Genomic DNA, 16,813 nt, shown 5'->3' on the forward strand with positions numbered 1-16,813 from the left:
ATTGTTTTAAAGAATTTGGCAGTACATCCAACCGGCCTCCCAACCGCAGACCACGTGTAACCACACCAGCCCAGAACTTCCACATCCGACTTCTTCATCTGCAGGATGGTCTGAGAGGAGCCACCCGGACATCTGATGAAACGGTGGGTTTGCACAACCAAAGAATTTCTGCACAAACGGTCAGAAACCGCCTCAAGGAAGCTCATCTGCATGCTCGTCATCCTCATCAGGGTCTTGACCTGACTGCAGATCGGCATCGTAACCGACCTCAGTGGGCAAATGCTCACCTTCAAAGTGTGCTCTTTACAGATAAAGCCTGGTTTCAAATGTACTGGGCTGCTGGTGTGTATGCCGTCGTGTGGACGAGAGGTTTGCTGATGTAAACGTTGTTTACAGACTACCACATGGTAGCAGTGGGGTTATGGTATGGGCAGGCATAAGCTGTGCATTTTTGCCCCAGTCTATGTAACATACAACAAACACAAGTGCATTTTATTAATGGCAATTTGAATGTACAGAGATACCGTGACATGATCCTGAGGCCCATTGCTGTGCCATTCATTCGCCGCCATCACCTCATGTTTGATCATGATAATGCATGGCCCCATGTCGCAAGGATCTGTACACAATTCCTAGAAGCTGAAAATGTCCCAGTTCTTCCATGGCCTGCATACTCACCAGAAATGTCCCCCATTTAGCATGTTTGGGCTGCTCTGGATCGCCCTGTATGACAGCGTGTTCCAGTTCCCGCCAATAACCAGAATCTTCGCACAGCCATTGAAGAGTGGGACAACATTCCAAAGACCACAATCAACAGCCTGATCAACTCTTAAGCGAAGGAGATGTGTCGCACTGCATGAGGCAAATGGTGGTTACACCAGATACTTGACTGGTTTTCTGATCCACAGCACTTTTTTTAAGGTGTCTGTGACCAAGAGATGCAATTCTTTATTCCCAGTCATGTGAAATCCATACATTAGGGTCTAATTTATTTATTTAGCTAATTTCCTTATATGAACTATAACTCAGTAAAGTCTAAGAAAACACCAGACATTTATTTTGCAATACTCTTGTTCTTGAGTTCCAGCAATTTAACATCACATTTTACTCAGTTTTGTTTACTCCACCCTACTATATTAAATGTAGTGCTTTGACACATTTAGTGGCTATTTTTTTAATTCCAAAAGTTAATTGTTTTTCTTAAAACAACTGCCATGGATTGCCATGATTGTCCCATTATATTATACAATTTGCCCCAGTCTATATAACATTCAAATATAGAATTTCAAATTGCAAAAAAAATTAACTAAAATTGTAGATCCATTTCTCTACATTGTACTTTAAGGCTCCTTTAACACATACTTTCAACATAGACATGGAATACAAAAATCAACATAGAAAAAGCATAACTGTATATTGAAGTGTACATGAATAGAAAAAAATCTAATAAAAACATTGAGGACAAATTATTTTCTATCTGAAAATTATCCAGTTTCACTTGTTTCTGGGCAAAGTAAAACAGTTCTTTCCTCCTCCATGACAAGATGTCATGTCCATGTTAGGTCATTCTTTTGCATTGTGTTGATGAATGTTGTGATGAATTCAAGGCACTCCATCAAGTCTATTCCTGCGTTGCCGTTATCTTATCCTGGTAAAGAGGTTTAAAACTGACACCGATTCCTGAATAAAAAGAGGAAAAAGTTAATTTAAAATCACAGGACAACAAGAAAGTAAAACATAGACAAGTACTGTAATTTTAAGAGCAGATTTGAGTGTAGTGTGTACTGTACACAAATGTGAAAAACCAACTCCGTTTTAGCACCTTTGTTGACCGTGTTTTACTAAAGAGATTCCAGAAGCGTAGCGTTTCATCACCAGCCCCTGTGACGATGGCCTCACCATCAGGAGACATTGCCTTCATAGTGCAGGGGATAGACAATATCAGAACATTAGGAAAAGCTAGGAGGTTAGGAACATCAAAACAAGACAATGTTACTTACCAGGTAGAGCACCCTGTACGAGTGTCCAGTAAGCTTGGCTACTTGACTGAGTGCAGGATATTTCCACACCAGGATCTGATTCTGAGAGTAACCATGTGTGCTGACCTATAGAAAAGGGAGAGTGCCACCAAACCATCAAAGTGCCATCAAGGTTTAAATAACGTTAGGATCACCATCACAACACTGAGTGGTATGTACCAGTTCATTGGCATGTTTCGACCATGCCAGGTTGCAGACCTGCGAGCCTGTGTCCATGCACTGCAGTGGCTGTGCGGTGAGTGTGTTCCAGAAGCGAATGCAGCGGTCAGCCGTTCCTCCCCCAGATGCCAACAGCCCGTGCTGGTGGGGGGACCAGGCGATGGCTTTGACTGCAGCTAGGTGATCCGTGTACTGCTGCACTGGTGCCGTACTAGAGTGGTTCCACACAAGCAGCTGAGAGAAATGCAGGCCATAACCAGAACAGACATACATGGTTGGTGAGGTTGTTATGTTGTAAACTTGGCTAATCCATGTTAAAAGCCATATCTGAGGGATGTGGACACAGAGTCATGATATATGCTATTATACCTTATTGTCGTTGCCCCCAGAGGCAAGCAGCTGGTGGTCTGTACTCCACTTCAGACCACACACTTCCTGCCGGTGACCCTGCAACTGACGGTCAGACTGGAGAGGTGGTGTGCGAATGTCCCTCTGCAGGATCATACGGTCTCGACTACCTGATGACAACTGGTCTGCGTTCCATGCCAGTGCACCTGTGGAAGATCAGACATGGGAATGGTGAGGGAGAGACCGATGAAATGAACAACTAGTATGCTACATCTATAACAGGGAATTTCCACTGAGTGCTCACCAACTCTAGCAGTGTGACCCTCTAGCGTAAAGAGCTTTTTGCCAGCTGCTGCATCCCAGATCTGTACGTAGCCTTTGTGAGTCCCCACCGCCACATGATTGCCCTGAATCAGAAACGCACAGCATTGGAGTCAGCCAACCACACACACAAAAAACACCTAGAGCAAGTAAAAAGTGTTATGGTGGGATTGTCAAACGGCAGATTATATGGAGTTGAACTCACTCTCTCTGACCAGCCCACGGATGTAACAGAATTTCCCTCCACTGATAAGTCACAGAGACGAGTTACCTGGAAAGACAAATCAATGCTCTCTGAGGGTTTGTATAGAAACTAACACCATGTGTAATGAGAGGCTAATTAAATCATATGCACATGTATTAGTCACACAAGCAGTACCTGGCTGGTGCAGGCACTCCAGAGATAGACGCATGTGCCTAACCCAACACTCAGCACATTTAAAGCAGACCAGTCCACAAGGTTGAGGTAGAAGTCATCCTGTAGTTCTGGAGCATCCAAGACCTTGAATGGGATCTTTGAGATTTTACGAGTCTGCTTCCTGGGTGACCGTAGCAACTTCTGACTGCACAGAAAGAAAACAAACCAAATGAAAAAACATTGATTTGAAGTTAACAGTAACCACCCTGCATCTTTACAGAGACACCAACTTATGAATTTACCTTTTGCTACTGACAGGTGACAATGAGTAGGGAGAGATGCCATTGTCCTCATCTGTTGTGCTCCTAGCACTGAGTGAGTACTGCACATAAAGGAAAAGATTTGGGTCAGACCTTGCTCCAGAATAACTTCATGTAGCTTGGAAACAAATGAGATTCTTACACTGAAGAGACTCCTCTTTTCCGGCGTGGATGGCTGCAACCGTCTGTCCTCTGTCTGGGGGTCCTGAACTTTGTCAATGCCTGCTCCGAGCAGCTCATTTTTCAGCAAAGCAGAGTAGGCCAGCCCATCTGCTAATACAGAACCAGAGTTACATTAACTACTATAATGTAAGCCGTTCTTAAATGTTAGTAATTTCATCTGATGTGGCATTGATTGTCATGTAACTTACCTTTGCTGCCATCAGATGTCACATCCTTTGTTTTTCTATTCGGACTTGGTGATTTCTCATTCTCCTAAAAACACAGATCACATACACATTTCTCCATGAGCTGACTAAATGTGTCAATAAAATAAGCTATAGTGAAGTAATGTATTATAATTGTGTTATGGGATTTTTATGAATAATGACTAAAATATGTATACATTTGACTTAGAATTATAACTAAACAGAATACTACTATGTTACTGTATGGATGTATGAATCTTATTATAATCATAATGCTGAATATAATGTGTGAAATTGTAATCAAGAATTGGAACAAGGAATGTCTGTCCCTTGTTAGAAAGAATGGAGTTATCATCAGACAGGCTGGAATGATGTGTTCCTTACAGGAAATTCTGTCTCTACCCAGGGAGGAGAGAGACCTTGGGCTGGTTGTAGGTGGCAGACAATGTGAGGAGGCTGTGAACTATATTGCCATTGTATCCGAGAGGAGGAAGGACATTTTAAAACCTATGACATCATTATTATTATATAACCTGATGTAAATTGTACTATGATCAGTACTCTCAAGAATAAACGCTATTGATTGATTTTGAGACTGGTTTCTGTCCATTTTATGCAAATAAGTATCTTACAAATTCTTATGAATGGGCAGTGTTTTAATTGAATTGGTTGATAAACATATAGGAATTAAATTCCTTTAACAAATTGATAGAGTATTAAAGAGGTTTAAGTGACATATACATTGATTCTGTGGAAGTTGATGTTCCAGTTGGCCCCTGCACGGGATGGGATGAATCTGTCACCATGCTTGCTGGGAGAGGACATTGGGGAGTTGTTGGGTGTCAGGTTCCGCATCACCTCGGTCACCTTCTGTACAATGGCAACATGTAAAATAATCACTAATGATGAATCATGACAGGTAAATGGAGAACCAACAAGTGCCAGTGCCCTTTTAAAATAACATTGTTCTAATAGTATGGTCATCACTGCACCACTTTGGTTAGGTGAGACACACCTTCCTTTTAATAACACTTCAGAAATGTTCCCAGTAATAAAATAAAAGCGAGAGTGGCATGATAATGAATACTCACAATGGGGCTGGTGTTTTCGTTCTGAATGTTGATCTGCCGAAGCAGGCGACGCTGATACTCTTGGTCCATAGTAGTGGTAGTGCCTCGCTGGCTGGATCTTGATTGGAAAGCCACAGTTAAAAGAGCAGTCTACTGCTGGCACTGATCCTCTGCACTTTGCATGCCAGGTATTCTTTTTACCAAGTTAACAGAAACAACACCACCAAAGAAACGAGGGTTCAGTCTACGTCGATGACATTTCACTAAACCACAGATAGCTAGCTAACTTCACTAAGGTCCGGAAGAATAGACAGGGAGCCCTCTCATCTGCTTGGTAACGTTAGCAAGCTAAGCTAACTCTGATAAACTACCAAATACCACACACACTGCCTTGGACACGGAAGTAAATATTTTTAAATCTAGTGCAGGTGTCAGGACACACCAGTTTAATTTTTCTCTTATTCACGAGCAACTGAAGAGCAATAATGTAGAATGAAAGAAGTAAAAGTTCTGTGTGCTAGCTAGTTAGCTGGCATAAAATGTTACTGACCAAATTGCAATGCATTGTGGGAAATGCTTACGTAGCTAAACTGTTCAAATCAAAACACTGAACAGTCACACGTTGTTGCCAGATGAGAGGAATGCTGCTGCAACTAGCTAACGTCCGTTTGGTGAATTCTGAAAACGCACATAAGCTATGTCGTTAGGTTAGCTAATCAACGTAGCTACTTCCTTTGCTAACAATATACACAGGTTAGCTAGCAAGCAAAGAGTTTAGCCCCAAAATACTCATAACCAGAGCCATCTATGTATCTTAATACATGGCTGTGCTGATAACACCCATGGAATTATAATGAGTTAACGTTATCTAGCTCAAATTGAGCTTGAAAACATAGCAGTTAGCTGCATGCATGTCTCCATTTTGATGCTGTAGCTAGCTAGATTCGACACTAAGCCATGGAGAGTTCTATGAAGAAAGCTGTTGTGGAACGGAGGTCGAGGCTTCTGTATCTGTCCATGAGGCGTAGAGAGAAGATTAGGAAAGCCATCATGGATAAACGGATGGAAATCCAACGGCATATCAGACATAGAATGTATATCCTCAAAAAAATGAAGAGGCTTGCACATACAGTAAGTAACAAATGCCCTTCTAAAATGAATGTTTTGGATGTTGTGTAGAGATCACAATAGTCTTAATTTATACTTTCTAATTTAAATTGGGTTGGTGTGTGTGTGTGATATGATCATTAAGAAGGGTAAAGTGTATGTTTCAAGAGAACACATGCAGTATTTCAAAGACAAAATCAAATAGCCTAGGTGATTCAAACATTCCAACTTTAACAGTTTTTCAATGAGTAAAAAGTAGCAATTCAAATATCCATAACTGCTATATCTTTTTTTAGTTTCAGCCACCACCAAGCTCACCTTCAAGACCATCCTCCCCCTCAAGACCCTCACCCATGAGACATTACTCACCTGCAGAGCCTAAATCAGACTGGTGGGAGAGGGTTGTGACTAAGGAGTTCCATCCTCAAGACTGGCTCAACACATTCCATCTGACCAAGGACACATTTGACCAACTCTGTGACCAGCTCAGACCGGAAGTAAAAGACCCTACCTGTCATGTCTCTCTGGAGAAACGCGTGGCAATGGTTATATTACGGTTGGCCACCAACTTGGACTATCTCTCTATCGGTGACCTACTTGGCACAAGCAGCACCACAGTAATCAAATGTGTACGAGACATATGCAATATCATTGTGACAGTGCTGAAGCCACTCTTCATTCATCAGCCAAGTGAACAGGAGCTGGAGGAAATTGCAGCTGAGTTCAACACACAGTGGGGTTTCCCTCATTGTGTGGGTGTCATTGATTCCCTTCACATTTCTGTGAAATCTCAAAGCCAAACCAGTGATGGCTGGAACAGCAAAGGATGGCCCTCCACGGTGGTGCAGGGAGTTGTGAATGGACATGGTCACTTCTGGGACATCCGTGTAGGCTTTTCAGGCAGCACTGATGATGCAGCCATACTGCAGGACTCTGAACTATGGATGTTGGCGAGAGAAGGGGGACTGTCACCGAAGACACCTCACAAACTCATGGGCCAACCTCTTGGCTATGTGCTGTTGGGTGATGCAGCCTTCCCTTTGCAGACCTGGTTGCTCAAATGTTATCCAGAGTCACCTCAACTAACACCTCAGCAACGTGCATTTAATACTCAGCTAAGCCATGCACGGACCCCTATTGAGGGTACCTTTCGTCGCCTGAAAGCCCGCTGGCAGTGCTTAAAGCGCAACAACAGCAATGCTGCCCTGATCCCTGTGATGACTCAGGCATGCTGCATTCTACATAATATGTGTGAGATGAATAATGATCCCTTTATGGAGAAGTGGCTTGAAGAGACGAGCCAAAGCCTTTCCCAGCCGTGTGACCTAGCTCCTGCATGTCTGGATGACTCCAATGGCGAGGCGGTGAGGTCTTTGCTATGTGATTACCTCCATCAGCTACCAGAATCACAGAAGCAGGACAGTACACATGCAGCGCCACCTGACCTGGCAGACTCTCGCCCTGTCACACTCTCTGAGTGTGCTGAAGCAGTCAACATATTAACTACACTAGACTGACAATGTTGATCTGTTACATCTGTAATCCTACTTTTCAAATGCATTGAAAAGTGATGTGTGTGTATATATGATGTATATTATGGACAGTATGTGCATGTCTGCCATGAAGCATCCATATTTTATTTTTTAAATATAAAATATGGTTACTTGTTTGCTTCCTAACTGACTCAGAAATGTGAAAACTTTCTATAACACTGACCCCTGAAATATGACTTGAACAGCCCTGATTGACAAAGACAGTATTTACAGGAAACAATAACATTTTAATACAGTCAACCTACAAAAATGTATAGAAAAAGCTGTTGGTCTAGATGCATATGGAGAGGAATGATCCATGAGGTTGTGGAGTCAGTTACTCAGAGTAGCTTGCTGCATGATCACAGAACACATACTCAGCATCTGCAGGTACTCATCTGCACCATCCACTAAACACTTGTCAACCACCTGAAAAATGAGACAAATCAATAAGTCACTACTACTGTAAAATAAGATTGCCACATTGATGTAAGTTATGCCATTTTGAAACACCTACTGCCATCTTTTCCGTGATGGCAGACTTCTGCTTGTCATTCAGCTCTTCCTCTATGATGGCTTCGTGTAGCTGGTTGATGATTTGTGTGGCAGCATAGCCCTCATCTACCATGTTCTGTAAGTGGCAGAATGGCCGGGTGATTAGTCTGACAGAAAGCTGCTACATTAAAAGTGTCATGGAGTTAGATTTTCGATCCCTATGTAATGAAGCAGCAATAGAAAGTGAATGTGCATACCCGAACAGCAATCTCTAGTTTTTCAAATGTTCCCTTGAAACAGATTTTGAGCAAATTGTCAATCATCTTGGGAGGAACAACCTTAGAGAGGAATGTGAGCATAGGTGTCAGCAAAGTTGGATACCTCTCTTTTGACTAGACTGCACAGTGCAAAAAACAGGCAACTATTGTTGAGTGAAATACAATAAAAGCACTCACCCCTGCTATCTCTATGACCGCATTCTCTGTGATCTCATTATCTGTGTTCAGCCGTGCAGCACTTTGAAGAAAGGTTATGGCTTTTCTAAGATCCCCTTCTGAAACCTTCACCAACGCTGCAATACCCTGCAGGAAAACAGAATGGAAGGGGAAAAACACATTGAGACCTAGGTCTCATTTGCAAATGTGCCCTGGGAACAATACAGAAAATAAAATTATACACAATTTAAAAACACAAAATAAATAAATAGCAAATATTATATACACAAAAACAAAACACATTTATCAATATAAAAATCCCTTTCTCCTAAACTGACCCAGAGACAACACATCCAAATGAAAAGTTACTTGGAGATTATTCCACATGATAGGGGCCTGATAGGAAAAGACGGATTTACCCAGCTCTGTGGAAACACGTGCAGTCTCCAGCATTAACCAACCCTGTGATCTAGTGTTGTAATCAGAGTTTCTATATTTCCACAATGATGTTAAGTAAATTGTAGTTTGAGTTAGGCTTTATAAACAAAAACAGAATAATGAAGTGACGTACGTGTTTTTAGCAAGGTCCAACCAACTTCATGATAAAAACATCTAACAGTCAAAATGGTTTGATGTTATAAAATGAAGTGTTTTTTATTTTATTTAACCAGGTAGGCTAGTTTAGAACAAGTTCTCACTTGCAACTGCGACCTGGCCAAGAATAAAGCAAAGCAGTTCGACACATACAGTAACACAGAGTTACACATGGAATAAACAAACATACAGTCAATAATACAGTAGAAAAAAGTCTACATTGTGTGCAAATGAGGCCATGGCCATGGTGGCGAAGTAATTACAATATACCAATTAAACACTGGAGTGATTGATGTGCAGAAGATGAATGTGCAAGTAGAGATACTGGGGTGCAAAGGAGCAAGATAAATAAATACAGTATGGGGATGAGGTAGTTGGACGGGCTATTTACAGATGGGCTATGTACAGGTGCAGTGATCTGTGAGCTGCTCTGACAGCTGGTGCTTATAGCTAGGGAGGGAGATATGAGTCTCCAGCTTCAGTGATTTTTGCAGTTTGTTCCAGTCATTGGCAGCAGAGAACTGGAAGGAAAGGCGGCCAAAGTAGGAATTGGCTTTGGGGGTGACTAGTGAGATATACCTGCTGGAGCGCGTGCTACGGGTGGGTGCTGCTATGGTGACCAATGAGCTGAGATAAGGCGGGGCTTTACCTAGCAGAGACTTGTAGATGACCTGGAGCCAGTGGGTTTGGTGACGAGTATGAAGCGAGGGCCAGCCAACGAGAGCATACAGGTCGCAATGGTGGGTAGTATATGGGGTTTTGGTAAAAAATGGATGGCACTGTGATAGACTGCATCCAATTTGTTGAGTAGAGTGTTGGAGACTATTTTGTAAATGACATCACCGAAGTCGAGGATCGGTAGGATGGTCAGTTTTACGAGGGTATGTTTGGCAGCATGAGTGAAGGATGCTTTGTTGCGAAATAGGAAGCCGATTCTAGATTTAATTTTGGATTGGAGATGTGAGTCTGGAAGGAGAGTTTACAGTCTAACCAGACACCTAGGTATTTGTAGTTGTCCACATATTCTAAGTCAGAACCGTCCAGAGTAGTAATGCTGGACGGGCGGGCAGGCAGGTGCGGGCAGCGATCGGTTGAAGAGCATGCATTTAAGAGCAGTTGGAGGCAACGGAAGGAGAGTTGTATGGCATTGAAGCTCGTCTGGAGGTTACTTAACACAGTGTCCAAAGAGGGGCCAGAAGTATACAGAATGGTGTCGTCTGCGTAGAGGTGGATCAGGGAATCACCAGCAGCAAGAGCAACATCATTGATGTATACAGAGAAAAGAGTCAACCCAAGAATTGAACCCTGTGGCACCCCCATAGAGACTGCCAGAGGTCCAGACAACAGGCCCTCCGATTTGACACACTAAACTCTATCTGAGAAGTAGTTGGTGAACCAGGCGAGGCAGTCATTTGAGAAACCAAGGCTGTTGAGTCTGCCGATAAGAATGTGGTGATTGACAGAGTCGAAAGCCTTGGCCAGGTCGATGAATACGGCTGCACAGTAATGTCTCTTATCGATGGCGGTTATGATATCGTTTAGGACCTTGAGCGTGGCTGAGGTGCACCCATGACCAGCTCTGAAACCAGATTGCATAGCGGAGAAGGTACGGTGGGATTCGAAATGGTCGGTAATCTGTTTGTTAACTTGGCTTTCGAAGACCTTAGAAAGGCAGGGTAGGATAGATATAGGTCTGTAGCAGTTTGGGTCTAGAGTGTCTCCCCCTTTGAAAAGGGGGATGATCGTGGCAGCTTTCCAATCTTTGGGAATCTCAGACGATACGAAAGAGAGGTTGAACAGGCTAGTAATAGGGGTCCAGATTTTGCCGCTCTTTCAGAACATCAGCTATCTGGATTTGGGTGAAGGAGAAATGGGGAGGCTTGGGCGAGATGCTGTGGGGGGTGCCGGGCAGTTGACCGGGGTTGGGGTAGCAAGCATGACCAGCCGTAGAAAAATGCTTATTGAAATTATCAATTATAGTGGATTTATCGGTGGTGACAATGTTTCCTCAGTGCAGTGGGCAGCTGGGAGGAGGTGCTCTTATTCTCCATGGACTTTACAGTGTCCCAGAACGTTTTGGAGTTTGTGCTACAGGATGCAAATTTCTGTTTGAAAAAGCTAGCCTTAGCTTTCCTAACTGCCTGTTTATATTGGTTCCTAACTTCCCTGAAAAGCTGCATATCACGGGGCTATTCGATGCTAATGCAGTATGCCACAGGATGTTTTTGTGCTGATCAAGGGCAGACAGGTCTGGAGTGAACCAAGGACTAAATCTATTCCTGGTTCTACATTTTTTGAACGGAGCATGCTTATTTAAGATGGTGAGGAAGGCACTTTTAAAGAATAACCAGGCATCCTCTACTGACGGGATGAGGTCAATATCATTCCAGGTCGATTAGAAAGGCCTGGTCGATTAGGCCAGGTCGATTAGAAAGGCCTGCTCGCTGAAGTGTTTTAGGGAGCGTTTGACAGTGATGAGGGGTGGTCATTTGACCGCAGACCCATTACGGATGCAGGCAATGAGGCAGTGATCGCTGAGATCTTGGTTGAAAACAGCAGCGGTGTATTTGGAGGGCAAGTTGGTTAGGATGATATCTATGAGGGTGCCCGTGTTTACGGATTTGGGGTTGTACCTGGTAGGTTCATTGATAATTTGTGTGAGATTGAGGGTCAAGCTTAGATTGTAGGATGGCCGGGGTGTTAAGCATGTTCCAGTTTGGGTCACCTAGCAGCACGAGCTCTGAACATAGTTGGGGGGCAATCAATTCACATATGGTGTCCAGGGCGGTCTATAGCAAGCGGCAACGGTGAGAGACTTGTTTCTTGTTTCTGTGTGCTATGATAAATTGTGTCCAAGGGCTTCAAAACACTGGTAGCTGCATTCATGTATATAATATCGCCATAATCTATAACAGAAATAAATGTGGACTGAATATTTGTTTTCTACTATTTAATGAAAGGCAAGTCCTATTCCTACGGAAGAAGCCCAACTTCATTCTTAATTTCTCGACTAACTCGTCAACATGCTTTTTAAAAGATAGCTTTACCTCAATCCAGAAGCTCAGATATTTATAGGCGGGGACACGATCAATTGGGGCACCATCTAACATACTTATGCATAAAACATCAGTTACATTATTACATGATTTGGAAAATAACATGTACTTGGTTTTACCAGCATTTAGTATCAACTTCTGGTCAACCAAGGCCTTCTGCAAGGTAGTAAAAGCAGATTGAGGAGTCAGAGCCTGAGCTGCCGTAGGGGCAGTAGCGTATACAACAGTGTACGCAGATGACAGATGAAAGTTAGTTTTGTACAGATAGACCAATGCCGTTAATACAAATAGTGCAAAGAACTGGACCAAGAATCGAACCCTGTGTGACACCTTTTGTTATGTCTAGAAATCCTGACTTAACCCCATCAATAAGTATACACTGTTCTGTCTTTTAAATAATTCTCAAACCAGCTGCAAGCAGTCCGATCTAAGCCAATCATAGAGTTTCTGAATAAGTAAGGTGTGATCCACAGTGTTGAATGCCTTGGACTGGTCAATGAAGAAGGCAGTAGTGTTTCTTCGTATCTAAACAATTTATGACATCATCTAAAACCATGGAAGTAGTAGAGATGATACTATGACCTGGTCTGAACCTGGACTGTTTTACATTCAGAAAATATTTAGCAGTTAAAAGGAATCCAGCTGAGTATTAATCAATGATTCCAGGATCTTTTCTAGGCAAGAGAGTTTGGTAAGGGGACGATAATTATTTAGATCACTCAGGTCGCCACCTTTATGTAGAGGAAGCACATGGGCCGCCTTCCAAACTCTAGGGATAGTACCCAATATAATTGTAAAAAAATTATGATGCAGTGTGTACAGTTGTAATCATTACCTCCTTTGAGTACTTGAGATTCTCCTTGTCACAGATATCCAGCAGGCGCTCTTCTTGGACCTGATTTGCTAGAGGTTTGAAGCGGAATTTGGAGCATCTGGATGTCAGGGGCTCAATAATCCTGGAAATAAAATCAGTCAATTTAAGTTGGCTTAGCTACAGATTTAACATTTATTACATCATATTGTAAAGTGTCTCAAAGAGTTTGTAATGTTGTGTAAAAAATACAACTTATAGATTTCATATTCTAGAGTGCCTCTTGGAATACGAAGCCCAATCGACCTGCTGACGTAGTTGCAGATGAGACAGAAGCGGGTGGTCCGGGACTCCTTCTCCATGGTGCGTCTGAGAGCAGCCTGAGCAGCATTGGTCATTGAGTCAGCCTCATCCAGGATGATGATCTTAAAGGGTGGGCATGGTTTCCCACTGTCAGAGGTAAGGAATGGAAAGAGGCTTTAATATCCTAATTTAACATGAACAATATGCTGACTGTTATAGGGGGTAAGGAAAGTACATGTATTATATGATCTGATTTGTTGTGTAGATTGAGCTTGCTACATGTGTGTTTGGGGGGGGTATGTGAATAAAGGTTAAGGAAACTGGTACTTGCTCAGTGCGGTGGCCTGCTACAGTCAGCTGGGCAAATCTCTTGACTTTCTCTCTCACCACCTGAATCCCTCTCTCATCGGAGGCATTCAGCTCCAGCACTCTCTGTCGGTACAGCTCTGGCCTGTGGAAAGGAACGGACACTGAAAACTTACTGTGGTGTAGACAAGCACTGAAACCCACAAACGCATATCTGCATCAGTTGGAATGCAGTAATCTGGAAAGCTGGTGAGTCCCTCTCACCCATAAAGTTCCCTGGCTGCAGCCAGGATGGTGGAGGTCTTTCCTGTTCCAGGTGGTCCATAGAACAGCAGATTGGGGAGCTGCAACAGAAATCATGTAATATTCAAACAGAATCGCAGGCAGACAGTATTTACCCTAAGCATATGAAGTCACTACTCATGGAATTGAAGAGGTTACTTACATCAGCGCCCTCTATAGTCTTCTTCAGCACAGCAACCACCTCCTCTTGAAACGCCACCTCTTCCATACATTTTGGTCTACTGTAAACAGCCAAACAAGGGTTTTCAGTGTTGATCAAATTAATGCAGGGTTTTCAGTGTTGATCAAATTATTGCAGGGTTTTCTTTCTGACTAAACATATTAAGCCACTTTAATTATCACCAAGACATTTGTCTGCAGCTACCGAATAGCATTTCTATTTTTTGGGTGTCTGTAATTACATTCTATGAATGAAGATTCTCAAGGGCTTATACTACAACCGCTGAGAAATTGAACGTACTATTTCTCTACCCAGGGGACAGATTTCTGCTTCTTCTCTCCACTGGTCCCTGTACCTTTCTCTTTCAGAGGTCTGGTGCCTTGAGTTGATGTTCCTTTCAAAAACGCCTGCATGGCTCTTCCTTGAAAATGGGATTTAGAAAACAGATCACTGCCCATTAGTCACCGAGTCATACTTGACTGTCAAAAAGAGGGCGACGTTCACCTCTTTCTTTGACAAGCTAGCTAACGTTAGCTGGCTAAACAATAACAACCACCAGTTAGCTAGCTCGCAGAACAGTTAGCAAGTAGCAACAGTGCTCATTAGCTAGCTATATAGCTTTGGTAATAAGAATCAACTTACCCAAAGTTGATTGAAACCGGACTTTACAGTTAACTTACACCGTTTAAAAATAATTAGGTATATGTAGCTAGATAAACTGCGTTGACATTCGGAATGTGTAATCTGTTGACATGTGTGGTTGATTTCCCGCCCTGACGGTTGTCACTTGTTACCATAGCCACAAAATTAGAATTATGTCTAAAACCCCGCCTATTTATAAAATGTATCTTCTTAAAATAAAACCCTAGACGTAACCCTAACCTTAACTGAACGGCTAACATTATGCCTAACATTACATTAAGATCAAAAAGCATTTTTGTTTTCTTTTCATAATTTTTTACAACACAGCCAATGTTGACTTTGTGGCTGTTGTAACTAGTGACAACCCGCCCTGATGGAGAAGATGCGACGCCTTCTTCCGCCTACGATACTCTTTTTCCTCCAATCAGAGAGTTGAGCGTCGGTAAGGTTTTAGTATTCAATGCGGATTCTTCTCTTCATCCGTCACCTCGTCTAGGGAGGTAGTTCATGTTGTACTACTATCGAATGATGTATTTAAAATAACATAGTGAGGAAAAAGTACAATTATGCCATGGCATTGTTTAATACTCGTTTCTTATTGGCTTGAAGGGCATTCTAGAGCGTGCATTATTTTCTTATGACACACGGTATATCGGCACGGTAGAATTTGGCTTTAATTCATACTTACATGTTTTGAAAGCAAAAGTCGAGTTGAAAACATGATTGGTATTGTTGAATTCGATTATTATAATAGAAAGCTAGAACTGATGGTTTGGTTAGCTAAAATAGCACGTCTGTTTGATTACCACAGCAACTATTGTAGTTATCTAGTAAACTTGCTAGCTACTTCAGATGTTGAACACATTTCTAGTGGCAAATTAATGAACACATTTCTAGTGGCAAATGTGTTGAATTATAGCCATGGTATAAAAGGGATAATGATCAACTCGGGGCCCAATGCTTTCTCTGGAAAATAACGCAATTCCTTGGAAGGTAATTTCAACTCAGTTACATCGTCATGGAAAACACCTTTGACGTCCTTCAACATTATTTTTCATAGAACGCATAGCCCCTCGTTGATTATCCCTTACACATTTTCATTTTGTATGCCTCATCACCAGTCACGACCAGCTGTCAGTTATTCATGATTGTCGCCTGGGGTAATGGAGTGACCATTTATATTTCTATGGGAGTGACATTAGGGGCGCAGATGTCTATGGGGCGTCTGCTCGATGCTCGTCTCCGAGGCAATCGCCACGGTCCCAAGGGCAACGACGTGTGGTAAGAAGATAATGCCCTTGGCTTGCATGTTTGCTTTCATCAAAATGTGGGACAGAGTAGTAGAGGGATGGGTTGACCTTATTGTATTGAATCATGCTTTCTTGCATGACATTACACTATTAATACTATCTGTATTAATACAGCCAGTGATGGGGAAGCTACTTTGAAAATATAGGTTACCAAGCTACCATATTACTTCACAATGGAAGAAGTTAAGCTACACCAAAGCTACCCTAAAGAAAAATGTTGTTTACTTAGCTAAAGTTGATTCAACCTGTTTTTGCCCAGTGAGTAGTTCCAATAGTTAGCTACACCACCACAATTTAGTTCAACTACGATCAAGCTAATGCAAAAGGTAGTTTAATGACTAGTTAAACTACATGTAGTTCACAACTCCACACACACACACATATATATATATATATATAGTCAGGACAATACTGGTCAAGGAGGGAAACTTTATTTTTATAGTTGAAATGTTTTATTTTAAATTTTTGTTGGATTATTTTAGTTTAAAAATTACGATTAGGGGAATTTTATTAAGGGAAAATATTTTGTTTTGGGAATTTTATAAATTTCTATGTCGGATGGAAATGCCCTTGTCCTGAGCAAATTTCAATCTCTCAAAAAATGATATAATGAATATGAACTAGAAGAATATTTATCTCAAAGCTGTGATTCATAAAAAAATGTGGCCTGCGATTTGGTAAAGATTTGTAAAAAATCCTAAATGAATCAGGAATGAGCAGGTTCAGCTACACCATAACATTATTCATGTCCCCATTACATGTAGTGCAATAAGACTG

General features: G+C 42.1%; 4 protein-coding genes across 9 annotated transcripts in view; 2 read left to right on the top strand and 2 right to left on the bottom strand.

The window, feature by feature from the left end:
• Nucleotides 1-1,034: 1,034 nt before the first annotated feature.
• LOC139541173 (fizzy-related protein homolog) lies at nucleotides 1,035-6,573 on the bottom strand. Of its 5 annotated transcripts, none has more exons than XM_071345510.1 (14): nucleotides 6,460-6,573; nucleotides 5,005-5,101; nucleotides 4,655-4,783; nucleotides 3,917-3,980; nucleotides 3,688-3,818; nucleotides 3,528-3,607; nucleotides 3,247-3,430; nucleotides 3,073-3,138; nucleotides 2,851-2,953; nucleotides 2,568-2,752; nucleotides 2,199-2,432; nucleotides 2,001-2,105; nucleotides 1,823-1,915; nucleotides 1,035-1,680 (listed from the first exon to the last, which is right to left on the bottom strand). In XM_071345510.1, exons 2-14 carry the CDS (start codon nucleotides 5,071-5,073, stop codon nucleotides 1,639-1,641), a joined length of 1,485 nt encoding a protein of 494 aa, XP_071201611.1. In that variant the 5' UTR covers nucleotides 5,074-5,101; nucleotides 6,460-6,573; the 3' UTR covers nucleotides 1,035-1,638. The 5 variants fall into 5 exon arrangements, with proteins under 5 accessions (XP_071201611.1, XP_071201612.1, XP_071201610.1 ...); XM_071345511.1 differs by lacking the exon at nucleotides 6,460-6,573 and adding an exon at nucleotides 5,534-5,649; XM_071345509.1 differs by lacking the exon at nucleotides 6,460-6,573 and having other exon boundaries at nucleotides 5,005-5,495.
• On the top strand, nucleotides 5,597-8,586 carry LOC139541175 (uncharacterized). The gene is made up of 2 exons (XM_071345514.1): nucleotides 5,597-6,114; nucleotides 6,387-8,586. The coding sequence occupies exons 1-2, from the start codon at nucleotides 5,941-5,943 to the stop codon at nucleotides 7,605-7,607; spliced, it is 1,395 nt and encodes a 464-aa protein (XP_071201615.1). The 5' UTR covers nucleotides 5,597-5,940; the 3' UTR covers nucleotides 7,608-8,586.
• On the bottom strand, nucleotides 7,850-14,955 carry LOC139541176 (replication factor C subunit 4-like). Of its 2 annotated transcripts, none has more exons than XM_071345516.1 (11): nucleotides 14,727-14,955; nucleotides 14,385-14,501; nucleotides 14,067-14,145; nucleotides 13,886-13,965; nucleotides 13,647-13,766; nucleotides 13,319-13,462; nucleotides 13,037-13,157; nucleotides 8,573-8,698; nucleotides 8,375-8,455; nucleotides 8,140-8,253; nucleotides 7,850-8,051 (listed from the first exon to the last, which is right to left on the bottom strand). In XM_071345516.1, the coding sequence occupies exons 2-11, from the start codon at nucleotides 14,495-14,497 to the stop codon at nucleotides 7,956-7,958; spliced, it is 1,074 nt and encodes a 357-aa protein (XP_071201617.1). In that variant the 5' UTR covers nucleotides 14,498-14,501; nucleotides 14,727-14,955; the 3' UTR covers nucleotides 7,850-7,955. The 2 variants fall into 2 exon arrangements, with proteins under 2 accessions (XP_071201617.1, XP_071201616.1); XM_071345515.1 differs by having other exon boundaries at nucleotides 14,385-14,505; nucleotides 14,727-14,894.
• A 947-nt stretch (nucleotides 14,956-15,902) lies between these two features.
• Nucleotides 15,903-16,813, top strand: part of mcf2l2 (MCF.2 cell line derived transforming sequence-like 2) — a 136,271-nt gene continuing 135,360 nt past the window's right edge. Inside the window, exon 1 of the mRNA XM_071345519.1 lies at nucleotides 15,903-16,007. The gene's annotated coding sequence lies outside the window, so the exon portion shown is untranslated. The remainder of the gene's footprint in view (nucleotides 16,008-16,813) is intronic.

This window comes from Salvelinus alpinus, chromosome 16 (genome assembly GCF_045679555.1).
Source record: "Salvelinus alpinus chromosome 16, SLU_Salpinus.1, whole genome shotgun sequence".
Classification (NCBI taxonomy): Eukaryota; Metazoa; Chordata; class Actinopteri; order Salmoniformes; family Salmonidae; genus Salvelinus; species Salvelinus alpinus.

Coding starts and splice junctions, on each gene's coding strand:
- LOC139541173 (XM_071345510.1), bottom strand. CDS start 5,073: ATGGACCAAGAGTATCAGCGTCGCCTGCTTCGGCAGATCAACATTCAG. Junction 3,981..4,654: donor TCAACTTCCACAGAATCAAT/GTATATGTCACT, acceptor CTGTGTTTTTAG/GAGAATGAGAAATCACCAAG. Junction 1,681..1,822: donor GTAAAACACGGTCAACAAAG/GTGCTAAAACGG, acceptor CTTTTTATTCAG/GAATCGGTGTCAGTTTTAAA.
- LOC139541175 (XM_071345514.1), top strand. CDS start 5,941: ATGGAGAGTTCTATGAAGAAAGCTGTTGTGGAACGGAGGTCGAGGCTT. Junction 6,115..6,386: donor TGAAGAGGCTTGCACATACA/GTAAGTAACAAA, acceptor ATCTTTTTTTAG/TTTCAGCCACCACCAAGCTC.
- LOC139541176 (XM_071345516.1), bottom strand. CDS start 14,497: ATGCAGGCGTTTTTGAAAGGAACATCAACTCAAGGCACCAGACCTCTG. Junction 13,767..13,885: donor GCAGCCAGGGAACTTTATGG/GTGAGAGGGACT, acceptor TCCTTTCCACAG/GCCAGAGCTGTACCGACAGA. Junction 8,456..8,572: donor CGGTCATAGAGATAGCAGGG/GTGAGTGCTTTT, acceptor TTCCTCTCTAAG/GTTGTTCCTCCCAAGATGAT.